The sequence below is a fragment of the Athene noctua genome, chromosome 14 (assembly GCF_965140245.1).
Source record: "Athene noctua chromosome 14, bAthNoc1.hap1.1, whole genome shotgun sequence".
In the NCBI taxonomy this organism is placed as follows: Eukaryota; Metazoa; Chordata; class Aves; order Strigiformes; family Strigidae; genus Athene; species Athene noctua.
Genome location: NC_134050.1, coordinates 2878077 through 2894542, shown reverse-complemented (window position 1 = coordinate 2894542; position 16466 = coordinate 2878077). Strand labels below are relative to the sequence as shown.

The 16466-nt window shown below is 37.8% G+C and overlaps 1 protein-coding gene across 1 annotated transcript in view; it reads left to right on the top strand.

The window, feature by feature from the left end:
- The window catches only part of SPON1 (spondin 1), a 188325-nt gene that overhangs the window by 49289 nt on the left and 122570 nt on the right, over positions 1–16466 (top strand). Inside the window, exons 4-6 of the mRNA XM_074918292.1 lie at positions 4417–4490; positions 5175–5297; positions 9011–9159. Of these exons, the coding sequence (XP_074774393.1) occupies positions 4417–4490; positions 5175–5297; positions 9011–9159 (346 nt within the window). The remainder of the gene's footprint in view (positions 1–4416; positions 4491–5174; positions 5298–9010; positions 9160–16466) is intronic.

Here is a 16466-nt window from a genome sequence, read left to right as displayed (position 1 = left end):
CAAGGGCAGAGACTCTGCCCTGCTTGTGTCCAATCTACAACATTCTGAAGTAGCATTGCCAAAACAAGTATCACAGAACCTATCAGATTTTGCTGAGAGCGCTACAAAACAACTAAGTAGTAACATTTTTAGGAGGTTTGGGGGCTTTTTTCCTAATAAAAAGAGCTGCTGCTAGCTGTATATATGCCTGTAACATAAGGTTTTGCTCCTTAGTTTGGCCATGGAAAAGCTTTAACACAAATCCAGAAGCATCACTTTGAAGATAATGGAAAACAAACAGATTTTTTGACTCATGTTTGTTTCCTTTGTCTTTATTATTCCACGGTATGCTGACAGTCAAAGGGAGCAATAAGCCAATTAATGATCCATTTAAATCTGTTAATATTTATGGGAAAGCAGTCAGACCTCGCCTTCCCGTAAAGTTCAGACAACACTGGATGTTGGAAGTGGTGGAAAGGATTTATGCAGACTAAGCAGATGTGTACCTTGTGTAAATTCTTAAAAGCTTTCTGACTTCTCTGTGAAAGTTAGCCATTCCATTTTAGAGCTGTTTTTTTGTAATCCGCAAAACCAAAGGAAAGAATCTTTAGTCCAGATCAGAATTTTTATGGAGGAATAAATGACATTAAAAAAAAAAAATCATAGTGATAAAAACTAGGCTGATGAGAAAAGGCTGATTATTTAAACAATGAATGTTTAAAAATCAGTTTAATATTGTTTCTTGTAAACTTGTGTCCCTGCCTTTTGGGAATATGCAGCCATCTAATGTACCAATCTAGTCGCACTTGGAATCAGACTCCCATTATTGGCTCCATATATAATTTCAAACACGGCTAAAGGGACAATGACTCAGAAAGCTGTGAAGGTTTTGTTGTTAGAAAAGGAACTGTTCCCTTGACATTTCACAGTGACAAGCTAACTGTAGCAAAAAGAATAATAGAAGTACACCTCGGGCTTCAAACAATCTTTCTAGAGTTGATTTCTAAAATAACTGCTTCTGAAATTAAATACTTGTATTTGTTGTCTGCAGGTTTGGGAGCTCCTTTATCAAGCATCTGATTTCTTGTTTGTTTGGACTGATGAAGTTTTGTTTGTTTGTTTGTTTGTTTTCTTTTTTGGGTAAGCTTTGGAAAACCTGTTCTTTAAAATAGTATTTAAAGAATAGGATCATAGAATAATTTAGTTGGAAGTGACCTCTGGAATCCATTTAATCCACCTGCTTGCCTGAAGTAGGTGTTGTTACATCATCAGGTGGGTTGGGTAGGTTGCTCAAGGGTGTGCGTGATCAAGGTTTGAATATCTCTAGGGGTAGAGATGGCACAGGTTGTCTAGGCAGCCTGTTCCAGTGTTTGATCACTTAGACCATCCTTGTGGTGAGAAAGGTATTCCTGGTATCCACGTGGCATTTCTCGTGTTTTCATTTGCCTGTTGCCTTGCATCCTACCACCATGCACTTCTGAGAAGCGTCTGGCTCTAACTCTTCTGTATCTTTCTGATAGGTGTTTGAATACAACAAGCAGTAAGATCCTTCCTTTGCATTTTCTTCTTTACACTGAGTGAAGCCAGTTCTCTCAGCCTCTCTTCAGACATCATGGGCTCTATTCCTCTCATCATCTTGATGGCCCATCACTGGGCTTTTATCTCATAATGAGATGTCTTTCTCGAACTGGACAACCCCAAACTGTCTCTAATACTCCAGATGTGGTCTCCCAAGTACCACGTGGAGGGGAGGAGATGACGTTCCTTTACCAGATGGCTATACTTTTGCTGAAGGCACTCAGGAAGCGGGTGGCTGCCTCGGCTGTAATGGCATGCTGCTGGCTCATGGCCACCTTGCCCACCAGGACCCCCAAGGCCTTTCCTGCAGAGGTGCTCTCTGGCTAGCAGGTGCCCTGTCCTGTAACAGCGTTATTCCATCCTACGTACAAGACTTTGCCTTTGACTTCCCTCAGGGTTTATGCCAAACCGTTTCTCATGTTTGTCAGGATCTGCATGTCTAAATAGTAGTCTTACTCTTCAGCATGTCAACTGCTTCCCCAATTTAGTATCCTCATCGAACTTGTTGACGTTGCATTCCACACCCTCATCCAGGATATCAGTGAAGATGCTATTGGACCAGTTTCAATCCTGGAAGATGGCTGCTGGTAACTGGCCAGTGTATAAGAAATTAAAGCATCTTGACAACACACGAGTTGTGATAATGCATGCACACTTCAGCTCAGGTTGCTCTTACTTTACATTTTATTAATCATCCTACGTGACTCTTTTCCAGTTTTATGGTACAGTGTGTGAAGAACCATGACTGGTTATGTATCAAAAATTGTATGCGTTTCATGGAATTGTGTAAGAGTATTGGTTCTCAGTTGCAGTGTAACATCTAAAAAGTCTTTAAAGTTGTCTTTGGGTTTGAATGCAAAGGCTGGAGAAACTAAGGGAGCGTGCCACTGTTACAGGCTGGCCATTGAGCTCATATTCTTGCTAGTAGTTGTTTTGGTGGTTTTGTTTGGGGGTTTTTTGTGGGTTGTTGGGTTTGGGTTTTTTTTCCCTTCATTTTTGGTTAGAAACGCTGAAAAAGAATTCTCAGAAAGCTTTTATTCTGCTTCTCGTATGCTTGGTCAGTCTCTTCTGGCACCATTTGAATTGTCCCGTGACGATTCTCATATTGATAAAAGACAGATTTAACTAACTCTAGGTTTCGTTCGCTTTGTTATTTGTTACAGTCTCATATTTCCCTAGTGTAAACACTCCTTTTCAAAGCCGAGGCCTAGGAGTTCCCCTTCACCAAATACTGGCAGATCAAGCCCTTGCTTTTTGTAAAAGTCAGTCTTGCTCTTCTGTTTCATGCTGTTTTTTCACAGCCTTGGTTGGTTGCCTGTATTGTCCTTCACCACATCTTCCTTTAGAAGACGTCAGCTGTATTAAGGGTGAGAACAAGCTGTAGTTTCTGCACCCTTTCCAGTTTTGATCTAGCTTTGAGGTTTACAAAACCCAGTTAATCCTCCTGGCTGCTTCCTAATGTGAAACAAAGGATTCCTTCCTATCCTAATCTGACCTCGTATGTTGGCAAAGAAAACACAGTAAAATTGCATCTTATTTTGGATAATTCTGTGCGGTGGGACATTGTTAAGGAAAGGCTTACATCACTACAACAACACTTCTAAGCATAAATATTTTAATGTTTCTTCTCACTTCAACTGGTATGAGTGAGGAATAACTCTAGTGAGATCAAGATAATTATTTAACTGCAAAATTGAGGTAAAACAATAATTTGGCCTTTGGTATTTATAGTTTTAAATACAAGTGATGATACAAAATGTTGCTAGAATGTGCTCCCTTACTGACAAACAAAGAAGAGTGCCAGCTCCCACAGCACGTTCCCCTCAGAAAACTCTCTGTCCAAATAATGAATTTAACCAAATTCTGTTTTCTTATAGAAAGAAGGTAACATTTACATGTGAATCAAATTTTTACAGTTAAAAAAAGGATCAAAGAAGCTAGTTAAGTTTATTTAGGACTGGAGGGGGCCACTGAGCTATTTGAATATATTTTCCAGTCGATTATTGGTTTTGGCATTTAGCATATGGTGCTTAGGATACAAATGTGCAAGAAGAACTTGGGCTTGGTGCTTTGCTGACTTGAAAATCTTTGACGTGAAATTCAATTTATGGTCTCTCAGATGGGAGGCTAAAAATCAGCTGAATTTCAGCTGTGCAGTTCCAGCTGTAAAAAATAAAATTGCACCGTAACTCTGGTTTTCCCTGAAGTTTTAAGATTCAACTTCCCTATCCTCCACTAAAGTGAGGCTTATAAACTTAGATTTTGTTTGAACTATAGGTATTAATAAAATATACTAGAGTTAATTAATTTTCAAGTGGTTTGTCCTTTGGAACCTTTGAATTGCTTTTAAAGACTTGAGCTTATGCTAGCTCTTTTTCTAACTTCTGTTTTACATGGTATTTCCACTGAATTGCAGTCATAGATTAGAAGTATTTATGTCTTCAGAATGCCATGTAATTTTTACAAAGAGCTGCTTGCTTTAGCTGTGCTATTTTTCTGAAAGTGAATATAATTTCAGTATTTTAAGATTTGATTATTTGATTGAAATATTGAATATTCGGTTGACTGTTATGCGTTTGAAGAACACAGATCCTCACCGTGTGATTATGATCACTTCTCTAAAAGTAATAATGTTCAAAGTTTCTATAAACAGTAATGAAATTAAGATACAAGTTGAAATAAAAATGTCTTATCTGTAGTCTTGTATTGTGTATATGTATTGTCAGAAGGAAATATGCCTAGGTTTTAGCAGTCAACTTCTGTCCTTTTGCTACTTTACCGTGCATTTTTTTTCTTCCTTTAAGGAATAAATGTATTTTTAACTTTTTTTTTTTTTTTTTCTCCCCCCCCTCTTTATAGAGCTAGTATTGTGCAGAAGCGCATAATTTATTTTCAAGATGAGGGTTCTCTCACCAAAAAAATTTGTGAACAAGGTAAGGTAAAGTAAACCACCTTCTGGCCTTTCTGGTCATGTTCTACTTATTTTTCTTAACTCATTATATCAAACTAAAATTCTGAGGCCTTGAACAGCTTCATCCAATTTAAAATTTGGGATCTTCTATTATGTTCTTGCTTAGCACTTATGAGGGTCCTCATACAAACTTCCTTGCCTTCCCCTAGATGTGATATTTGCACCCTTTTACCTGTTCTTCACGTGAAACTCGTTTGTCTCCAGAGCACTTTGTTTATTGAATTTGAGGCTATTTCTTCTTTTCCTAAACCTAAGAACTGCAGTAGGTTGTTACATCCCTCTGGAGAATTTATATGCTTTGGTTGTCCAGAAATTTCAAGCCTATTGTGTTTTGAGATCAATTGAGGTTTTGTCCATGTCAGATAAGAACCAGAAATAAACCCATTTTGAATCTGAAGATGACTGAAGTAGTGGTGTCTCCTTATATAAAAATGTAGACTTAAAACCCTTATATCCACTTAGAAATATGATTCAGTTATTTCAGGGTTCTGGTTTAGTCTAGTGTAGTCCAACTTAAAAATAAACAAACAAAAAAAGGGGGTTTAATTCAGATTTATTTACTGGAGTATTTATTATGGGAACTTTGCTGTCATCAGGTGATTTTGAGTTGTAACGGTTGTCAATAGGTACTTTGCTGCCTTTTCAGATTCAGCCTCAGAAGGTGTGACTGACAAACCAATCTTAGATTGTTGTGCCTGTGGAACTGCCAAATACAGGCTCACTTTTTATGGAAACTGGTCAGAAAAAACACATCCCAAAGATTTTCCACGTGAGTATCGTTCTTTCGTTATTGTACTGTATAGGGACTGTGAAGAGAACTGGAGCTTGTTGTATGACACGTCACTTATTTACAGCTCAGCAGTGTAAATTATGATGTGTGTGCAATGCTGTTAACGTTCGGTATTGAAAATCCATGGATCTCTCTGTGAATGCTATACATAACAAATGAATTCTATTGAACTGACTGACATTTTGAACTGAGGTGTGTATGAGATCACATTTTCAAGATTCCTTTGTGTGAGAAAGGTTACTCTGTGAGAAAGGTTACTTTTTTTAAAAAACAAACAAACAAAAAGTTAGACTGACTTACAATGTACAGCTAGGAAATGAAATTTTAAGAAAAGGGCCGCAAAGGATGGGCAACACACTAAAATTTTGAGTTTACAACCGTGCCAATCTAGCCAGTATGTTTTCTTTCAAAGTCTTTTAAAAGATTCCAGTCAATTTTTGTGAGTCCCTAATCTTGCTGCCCAAGGACATTAGTTACATAGATTTTAGAATGTCCTGTCTTCTTTGTCTTTGTTGGTTCAATAGCCAGATAAAATACACATTCTGAGCTTTACCTGTCTGGGTTTTTAAAGTTTCTGAACTACAGAATCAGTGTCCTTGTTGCAACACAATCTTGTTCCGAGTGTGCCAACCACAGAGTGAACGGAGCGAGGTGTACTGCAGCTGTAGAGAGGATTAAAAAACCTGCTTCTTAAAACAATTTTGCTTTAATGGATCTCAGACAGACCGAATAAAAGAAAATTAAACTGGTTTGCAAACTGAGGGTTGAAAAAAAGCAAACAATTTTGCAAGTTATCAGAAGTCCTGATGGTAGAGGACTACTGGAAGCGAAGGTTGTTTTTTTTTTTTTTTTGTTATTAAATCTGGCTCAAGGGGAACTATTACATTTCCTATCACATTTTGCCCATCAGAAAGATTTGTACTTACGTATGCCCTGTGGCTTAAAAGCATTTATTCTGCCTGGGCATCACCACTATATGGTAACAGGAATATATATATGCTCTCCATCTTGATTTGATATGGCACATCTATGAAATATGTCAGAGGATACATTCTCATGTTGTGATGATACCACGGTCTTCATGCAAAAAAACACATATAAGTGTGTAAATTGAGACATTTTATTCGTTCATGTAAAATTATAATTGTTCATATAAAAAGGAACTGAAGTAACACCATTGGAAAGCTGTCAGTATGTCGTTTGCTGGCTTAGGAACTGGATTGTGACTCTGGACTGGCAATACAAAACAGCCCTGGCCTGTTCTGCTCAGACGATTACATGTAGAGAAGTTGCTTTGATGGTTAGAATAAAAGCTTTGAGAAACTATATTGAGTTGTCTCTTTGCTCTCATCAAAAATGGGAGCCTCGAGGTGAGGAGTGAAACATTTGCAGATGTACCGATTTTGTAAAAGTTTTAGGGTAGATGTAGTACACTTCAAACAGCTTATTTAGGCAAGCAGGTGGGCCAGCTCCTTTCTCTGCAGAGCCAATATCTTTAGGGGAAGGTGTTTAGGAGTGGAAGAGGTTGGGCTCTGGTTGCAAAGTTCATCAGATGTTCTTGATTCGTTGAGGATAGGGAGCGTGAGAAGCTTTGGAGCACATGGAACCAATCAGTATCCATTTTACTGAAGACTTAAAAGCACACGGGTTCCTCTCTGTGGTGATACGTTTTTCTTTTGTAGGGACTACATGGAACCTTCTCTTCCTATAAATTTCATTAAGTGCCACTTACTGTGTTTCAGGGAGAGCTGCTGTCTATGACTTGTGAGATAGACCGGTGTGCTAGGAAGAAAGAGTGGGCAAAACTGGTTGGTCCCATCACTGGAGCTGAGTGACAGTATCTCTGTGGCTTGGCAAGGTGCTAGCGTGTATTTAAGGAATGGTCACTAGGTCTTAAATCAAGGAACCATCTCCTGACACTGTAATCTCTTAGCTATTACCTGGGTGGAGAGGAGGCTTAGTTTTGTTTTTTCTCCATTTGGGGCTCGATTACTGACTGGCTTTAATGGACTCCGAAAAACCTCAAGCCTAATGTAATTCAGAGCTCGGTTGGTCCAAGCTTAGCACTAGGGAAGCTATGGAGGCTTTGTTTGCTGTGTTGCTAGCTCATCTCCCTCACCTATCTATTCTGCTTGCTACACTTTTCTAGCTTTTTTCCCCCCTATCGCTGGAGTCCATTTTTTATTTCTAATCTATTTTCTATTCTCTTGTGATTAGGCTCCTGCATCTGACTTTATCTATTCAATTCTCTACACTGTCTTTTTCAATTTCATTGTCCCACCTTTCACATCTTAAATTTGCATTCCTTTTGTTTACTTCATTATTCATTTCTCATTCATTTATTCTAGTTTTCAGTTGTTTTTACTGCTACTTTCTACCTTTTGCATTGCAAAGAAAAATGTTAAATATTGTCTCGTTCCATCATTCTGTCTCCCTCATCTCCTACAGTCTTTGCAGTGTTACCAGACTGTCTGCTTATGTGAACAGTTCATTTTCTCTTCCTTTTCCTTTAAGCCTGTATCTTTGCAGAGTGTTATTTGACACTTAAGTGAATTCATTTTTGTTCCCAGTACTGTGGGACTTCTGTGACTCCTTATTTCTCCTCAATTCTCTTTACAATTCCATCAGACTTCTCTATGATTTTCTTCTTTAAACTTTAAATTTTTTATATTTTTTTTTTGTTCAAGAAGACAAGGAACAAGAACAGAAATCCTTTTGTCTAGCTGTACGACTCTTACACTGAGCAAGCAAACTCAGCGAATATTGAAGCACCAAAATTCAGTTCTTTGCTCCCTTGTTAAATGAGAGAGAACCCCTACTAACGGTTGGGGTGAGGGTTGGGGAAGGAGACGTAGATGTAAGTGTATAATTTAAGTATGCAGAAGCCGAAAACCCAACTATGTCAGTGCCAATAAGAGCAGTTCTTGGCCAGTATTTCAGAAGTTTCCTGGAAGAAGTGTTGGACACTATTTGCCCACAGAAAGCAAATGTTTCAGCAGGAAGCCACTGGGGGAGGTTTCTGGCCATGGAGGTTCCTAGCCGGTAGCTAAAGGGCAGAGGTAAGCCCTTTATAGTTCTGTGCCAGGTAACGTTTGGGCACAAAGCTATAAAATGAAAATCTGTAACGTTTAATGATAGTGCAACCATGCCTATATCTACCTTTTGCTGGTAACCTGCTGCCACCGCTCAAACACAAATCTAGTGGACTCTTAGAAACCAGTACCTCAGTAATGAAGTGACTTGCTGTTAAATCTTCGAGTGACCACTGAAGTCTTCCCCTTGCACGTTTCATCCTCAAAAACATTTTGCATAGAAACCTAAAATTAAAGGATTCTTAAACTTCCTGAAGAAGTGAAGTCTTTGGTGAAGAAAAAATACACTCAGCCTATCTGTTTGGGGAGGGGCTGCTTCATTAGCTGGAATACAATCTTTCCATTTCTGTCTGTGTTGTTATATTCAATAATTACTGACACCTCATGCTATAATTTTGTAGTTCTCAATATACTTGTTCTTATCACTCTAAAGATAAGCTGTATTGACATAGTGCGAACTGACAGCGTGCAACGCATGCAAAAGCTTGGTACTGGTGAAGACTGAGTGCTTCAAAACTTTAATAGAAATTAGGAAACATGCTTTGAGGCTGTCTTATGGTTGATCTATATATATATTTTTTTTTTTCTCCCTCCTGAAAGGACGCACCAACCACTGGTCTGCGATCATTGGTAGTTCCCACTCGAAGAACTACATCCTTTGGGAGTATGGAGGATACGCTAGCGAAGGTGTCAAACAAGTCGCAGAGTTGGGGTCCCCAGTAAAGATGGAAGAAGAAATTCGACAGCAAGTAGGTGTAATTTTGTTCATACTTTAAAAAAACTGCATCCTAGCTTGGCCTGTGAATGATTTCTCACTGACAGTGTCTGTGAATTTAATTTTGCTGGTTAATTTTCAGCTAAACAGATCAGGAGTTCTTACTCTGGCAAAAGTTTTTGTCTGTGAAAGGACGAATAAGTTGTGTTATTCTGAGCTTGAAAAATTTGTGTGTCGTGCAAGACATAAATCAGAGGTAGAAAAGTAAACTTCATCTTTCTGCTTAATGATGAAGACACTTAGAGTTTATTAAAGGAATACCGTGAAGATGGCAAGCAGTATACATTATTCCTTTCTGAAGTGGTGATTTTTAGTTTATAGTATATTGTAGGGTTTTGTTTGTTTGTTTGTTTGTTTTTTCCTGGTAAGCACCTTATTTGGAATTTTCTGCAGATTCATTCATCTTGGAAGTGCTCTTACAGGCGAGTGAGCTGGATTTTGTTGCTGAGTAGGAAGGCTTTGCACAACGGCACTGAAAAAATTTGATGAATTTGGATTATGGTTTAAGGGCAAAGGAGCCTTTACAATATGTCATTTTACAGGGGATTGATTCAACTGAACAGAAATCAATCTTTCAAATAGTTTATAGATTATTTTCTTTTTGTTAGATCAAGTAACAAGCAACCAAACAAAATATACCAGGGCATGGTGGTGATTATTATTAGGACATTTACCTTCATGAAATTTAAGGACTCACTGGAAATAAAGTTCAGTTATAAGACAGAAAAAATGTAAATATTACATAAAATAGAACTATACCTCCAATTTAGGGAGATGTATGTTTGTGGGTGAGTGCGTATATAATATACAATTATGGTTGCTCCACAGGGGAGAGAAAGCAGAAATTGTCCCCAAGAGTTTATCAACATGTACATGCAGGACAGGAGCGGAGAGAAACCGCATTTGGCAAAAAAAAAGTTAAAGGCAGAAAAGTTAAAGACAGATCTGGTTTACTGGAATCTCTTTCTGATTCCACTTTCCTGATTTTTCCTCTCAAATTGATAAAGCGATACAAGCCCGAGGCAGAACAGTCAGGTGGGGTAGCAGGGACACGCTGCAAGGGCCAGCAAAATGGGGGCCAAAGGGCTTGTTTGGGCATTTCATGTGCCTGCTTTGCTATGCCAGCCTTTAGCATGCCGGGAGCGGTGTGACAATATTTAATTCATGTGCAGTATTTTTAATGTGTTCCTGGGACACTTTCTGCTTCCACCAAATGTGATGAGAATTAAAGAATTCAAACCAGCTGGAATTTTCTGGACGTATTGGTGTTTCAATTAATCGACGCCCCTTCTTTTTATAAAGTAAAAATATTAACAAAGAGAATGGAAAATAATAGTACTTCACACTTCAGTAATGAATGAAGAAGTCTTTCCCTAATAATCATTATTTATGTATCACAAGCATGCTTTCCTTAATTATGGTTTTCTCTGAAAAACAGACACGTATTCCTTAATTTTGAACACATATAAGAAACTCTCTGAACCTACAGTCATTTTTGCTACATTTATGTGGATCTTTCCTATATTTGACACTTCTGAATATGAAGTTAGCAAAACTAATAGCAGTATTTAAGAAGACAATGTTGATTAATAATATTCACTTTTGGTAACCGCTGGGTGTTAGAGAGAGTATTTCGAGAACTCCTGTATAATGCTTAGATTATACACAGAGTTGTACAGAGAGATAAAGACTAGATTCAGTTATATTTATACAGACAATGTTGAACAACCTCAAAGACTGTTTTACTCACCAGAAAACTTGTATAGCAAAAATCTTTACATTCTATATTTCATTTTCTCTTTTGTGATGCTTCAGTGTGTATAATCACGGTACAAGAACAGCTAGTGTGTTTGATAAGAAACCCCCAAACCAAGACAAATTAAAATAAAACTAGATTATAATTTAATATCTTAAAGGGATGCATAAGGAATATGAAAGGGAGGAGCATGTTGAATATGGGGGATGATGTGACGATGGTACGTTATTTTCTTTATCCTATAATAAACCTTTGGTGTACCTGGGAATAGAAAGAAGGCCTTGATCCTAGATAACTTGCCTTTGCATATTTGCTGAAAAATGGCTGGATTTTATATATTTATTTTATATTTCTCTATATATTTACTATATAAAGCCAGATGGATGAAAATTATAGCAGATTATTCCATATACCGCATGTAATTTATCATTTTTGTTGCTTACTTGGGAAATCAAGATTTCATCGTAGTTAGGTCCGCATGAAATGAAGAAAGGCAGCTTAATTAGTATCTTATACAAAAAAAAAAAAAAAAGAGAGAATTTCTTCACACATTCTTCACAAATACTTTAGAAATAAGGGTTTGGCACATCTGAATGGTAATTAGACAATTAGGTCTGGTCCAGAAGCAGCAGGGACGTGGGGAGAGTATGGGATGAAGCGCAGCTAGAGGTGCAGTTGTGAAGGTCATAGCAACCGTTGGTGGAAGAGGCAGTGAATTGGAAGGGAATATGGAAAAGGATGAAAATCGTGAGCGCCTGCTTTCCAAATTTTGGGTTCTTTGTCATTATGCGCCATGTATTTGCGAAAAGGAGATGTATTTATACGTTGGAATCAAATCGGAGGTGATTGTGACTTTCGGAGAACATAAAATAGCTACCTGGATACAATTCCCAGGGCTGCCAAAATCGCTCGTGAAATTAATGAAAGTCACAGTCCATTTTAACATCAGGTTTGTCCGATTGCGTCACACCCGCAGGAATTGCCCCGATTGTCCCCAATTCAGTCTAATCCAAGCAATGAATTGGGTTTATAGCTGGATATTGCCTACAACAATGCAGCATATCAACAAATGCCACGACATTTTCATCGAGTTTATTTGACTTTTTGTTTCTTTTTATCAAGTGTTTAAGCTGTGCGAATACTTCCGAGATATACTGAGGTGAAGTTCTCCAACCAAGGCAGAAAAGCTAGTAATGCCAGGAGCTAATTTGCTGACATTTCATTCAGGCTTTTTTTGTTGTTGTTGTTGCACTTTCTCTCTTCCAATATCCCTGCCTGCTTTGAAATTTGGTAGCACTGTTTCCTTCCCCATACTTTCCAGTCAACCTCAGGATCTATTTTTCCCTTTTCCTTATTTTACCTGCATTTCCCCTATCTGTCATCCTCCCAGCCTTCTGTTGTGGGGTGGGGGAGGATGCAGTTCATTCAGATCACCCTCCCAAAATGCGGTTGAGGTTTTTAGAAACAGAAGAAAGAAAATTTTTGTGTTTAATTCTGGCGCCTGGACCCAGACGTGTGTGCTGCAGCCACAGGACTTGCTTGCAGCATGCCCACAGCAGGTAATGCACTTCTTCCAAGGCCAGCCTTGGATTTGGAAATCTGCTGTCTGCTGTATTTTGTGTGCAGTTTCTCAGGTGAATGCATGGACACATAGTTATGTCGCTGGAATCCATGCCATTGACACTATCTCAGGTTTTATTACCAAAAAACCCCCCAAAAAACCTATCTAATGTTTTTAATGAATCATTACTAAAAATTTACTGTCCACGCACAAAGCAAAGAAAAAAGGCTTTCTTTAATCAGAGCTTTGTTAAGAAGTGTCCTGACAAGTATGTGTTGTTAACTAAAGATTCTCAAGCGTGAACATTTCTGCTCCCCCTTTGACAGACTGCTGAATCATCATCAGCTTTTCTTCTTGACTGAGCGCCTTCGAATGCTCTGGTTTGTGTTGTTACTGTAAAGAGCCTGGGTGATATTTTTTGCATGGATGGTCTTGGGTACTGTAAACTTGCTTTGTAGTTTGTTTATCTGGTAGAACTTAAAGGAACCTAATCAGCCTTTTTGTTGAACTTTTCCTGGCAGCCTGGAAGGAAAGGCACAGCACATGAATTTTTACTAAAACAATCTGTCAAGTGGTTGATGTGTACAATAGGATAATTCATGCATTATACCTCAGGGGTTATAAATGAACAAAGGATGGAAAAGGAATTATGTGAGCAAAAGAATTTTCACTGACCTCGTGTATCTCTGAAATATATTCACTCTTTCACTTGGTTATCAGAAAGTCTGATTTGTTCAGAACCTATTATTTGATAAACAGCCTGGACAGAAACAAATACAGAATTTGAAAAGCGGAATTCTGCATCCATATTGCGATCGCTCTATTTAAACAAACAAGCAGGATGGTTAAAACATCAAACAAAAAGACTAAAGTTCTAAATGTCACATCCTAAGCGGATGAAACAAGATTAAAATAGAGACGTCGTCATTGCTTTTTGATTTAAATGTCTCGCACCTTGGGAGAACTCGTCCTAAAATAATTAGACAAAACCAAACAAATACCAAGTCATTTTGCCATCAGTTTTCTTGAAACCGGGATAAGTAATATTCTGTACCTTGCTGCTATCTCCAGGAAATGCAGTTTTTACTTTCTGCTTATTCCCTATGGACACATAGATGACACTCTTCTGGGTTTGATTTAACACTCTCTGAAATGTCAGTAAGTAGGATGACTTTTTGCCTTGTCTTCAGTGGCTTCAGATTAGAGCTGCCTATACCTTTGAGAAGAGCAATTCCTGCTTTCCAGTAAGATGCTTGTAAATTTTTTGACACATGATAATTTACGTGAAGACAATCTAGTAATTGAAGATGAAACCTGAAAAATCTGAAACTTTTTCGACAGAATAAAAATATGCAATTGTTATGACTATCCAAATGTTTATTTTTAAAGACTAGTCTGGTTTGGATTATTTTAATATAGCCATATAATAATAATAAAAATAAATAGAGAGAAGGGAGTCAAAATTAAAGTAATATCATTATTGGATTGATCCTGATTTTTTTCTTTTTTGAGAGATAATTTCAGTATTTCAGCTGAGTAGTTACCATTTCATTACCTGTTTTGTAACAGAGTACTGTGTTCTTCCATGGAAAAATGTAGTCATTAGAATTTTCTGACTGAGGCTGGTAAATCACCTGAAATACAAAGAGCAATCTGCAGTATATTGATTACTTTTTGATACAGTGCTAGGCGAATTATTATCATGGTTACTGAAACAGGCTCAAAATTTTGCTTTTGGAATTATCCATTACCGTGTACTTACAGAAGTTAAAATCGGCAAACCAACCAGGGAGGTTCAGCTGAGTTGCGCTTGACAGAACGGGTAAAAATTCTCCCCGAACGCTGAAGCTTCAGAGCCCCACGCTACACCTAACGTGGTTTGAGAATAAGGCTGCTGTATGCTTGAAAGCTGCGATTGCTGCAGAAGTAGTTTGGTCTGTGCTTGTAGCTAAAAAATAAGTGAAAACAGGACAGCTTGGCTTTTGTTGCAGGTGGAGACTAAAACATATACAGGATTTTAGATTACTTTGCCACATACTGCTATTGATATTTCTGTTACCGTTGTTACTCACGATAACGAGAAGAAATTGGCCAATGGGGAGATCTACCTTTGCTTAAACAAACCTTCAGCAAATAGCACCCACTGGGCTCCCTCCTCCTCAGTCCCTGGCAGGGATTTGGGTTCTCATCCCGTTTTCAGAGGCACCAGCCTCTCTCTGTTGGGAAGACAGGAGCACTTAGGAAATATCGGTACGGCCGTAACGTCTAATAGAAAAAGTACAATCGCTGTTCCTACAAATAGTCCGAAAGCCCTTCAGATTTCTGTGCAAAGCCCTTAGAAATTTCCAGTAGATTTTGGACTTAGTCTAACAGCGAAATAGTATACACTGTCCCGGCGTGCTTTCTACTTCAGTTACAGCCCGACTGCATGGTTTTAATGCTGTATTTAATCTAATTCTCGGCAGATCAAGCTGCTTGGTTGTAAATTTGTATGGGACTTCTGTTTGCTTGGTTAGTCTCCTCTACTACTCTGTGCACATGCCTCTGTTGTGAGTTGTGGTGCTCTTGATGCCTTTTAAAAAGGTTAAGTGGTACATTTTCCATCCTTTCCTTTTGGAAGGTACCTTATATACTAATTTAAAATCTCTGGCATGTTGGTAATTAAAAGTTTTGAAGTGCCTGTTTATTATGCTAAATTTCTGCCAAAAAGTTGCCTGTCTATGTCATAAAGGGAAGCTTTAATCTACCAGTAAATAACTCATGCGACAAGGCTCAGAACACCTCTTCTAGGGTGGCTTCCATCTTTTAATAAACTTCTGTTGGAAACTGTAATTAGGACGATTCATAGTTTGTGTTGCTTTCTTTAAAAAAAAAAAAAAAAAAAGGCAAAACCTCTTCAGCACAATTGCATTCTTTTTTTAGTACTTGATAACAATAAAGATATGTTTCTCTAATAGGAAATAAAACTGATGTTGAATGCTGTGCCATTTGCTCTTTGTGCTCATATGATTAATTACTGTGAGCGTGATACTAATGTAAGTCAAAATACAGCATTCATTCTGAAGATGCATATTTTAAAGGTGCTGTTTTTTCCTGGCAACTACTGAAATACAAAAAAAAAACCCCACCAACCCACCTTTAAAAATAAGAGTTATTTTTCTTTTATATCTTACTAGTGACTTATAGGACAGATACTCACTTTAAAAGGAAAGCCAGAAAGAGATCAACTTTTTTTCTGACACAACAGTAAATAAATTGTGTTTCTACAAATCCTTATTCTTCTGAAGAAAGTGTGGAAATCTCCAAATTTACATTTCTTCAGTGAGTTTTATTTCTGTAGGCTTACATAAACAACAGAGTGACTGTATGTTCCCAGCAGTAAGCTGTTATTTGGTTTCAGTAGTTTCTGTAGTCTGTAACTGGAATTACATTGCAAAAGCTTTGATTGCTTGTGCAACTGTTAATCATATTTTGGCTTTAAAAGCAACTAACCGTGTGGAATGTTCGCTTTGAGATAGAGATACCAAAAAGAAAAGAACATTCAACTATGAAGGTATATATAAAAACATGTCTTTTTACTAAAAACTTTGCTTCTATTCGAGTCAGAAAAAGCGTTGTGTTGTTGGTGAAAACAGTCCCTGCAAACAGTGGAAAATACACACCATGTTTACTAAATCTGAATAGTACAAAGCACCTTCAGTTAGTCTAATAGCTATTGAAGTTAATCACTCTTTTACAAAATCAGGCTCTGATGAATAAATATTAAGTGGTGTATTCTTTCCCGGGCCAAAACATGAAAGATTCAACATACTTTTAATAGTTCATGCAGTCAGCCAATAAAACTGAATAGGAAAATCTGTGCTTATATGAGTACTCTGAAAATATCATTGTTCTGTGGATAAGCTCTTAATCATTAGAGCACAGTCCTTATGCCACAGTCACACCATGTGTGGTTCTTCTATTT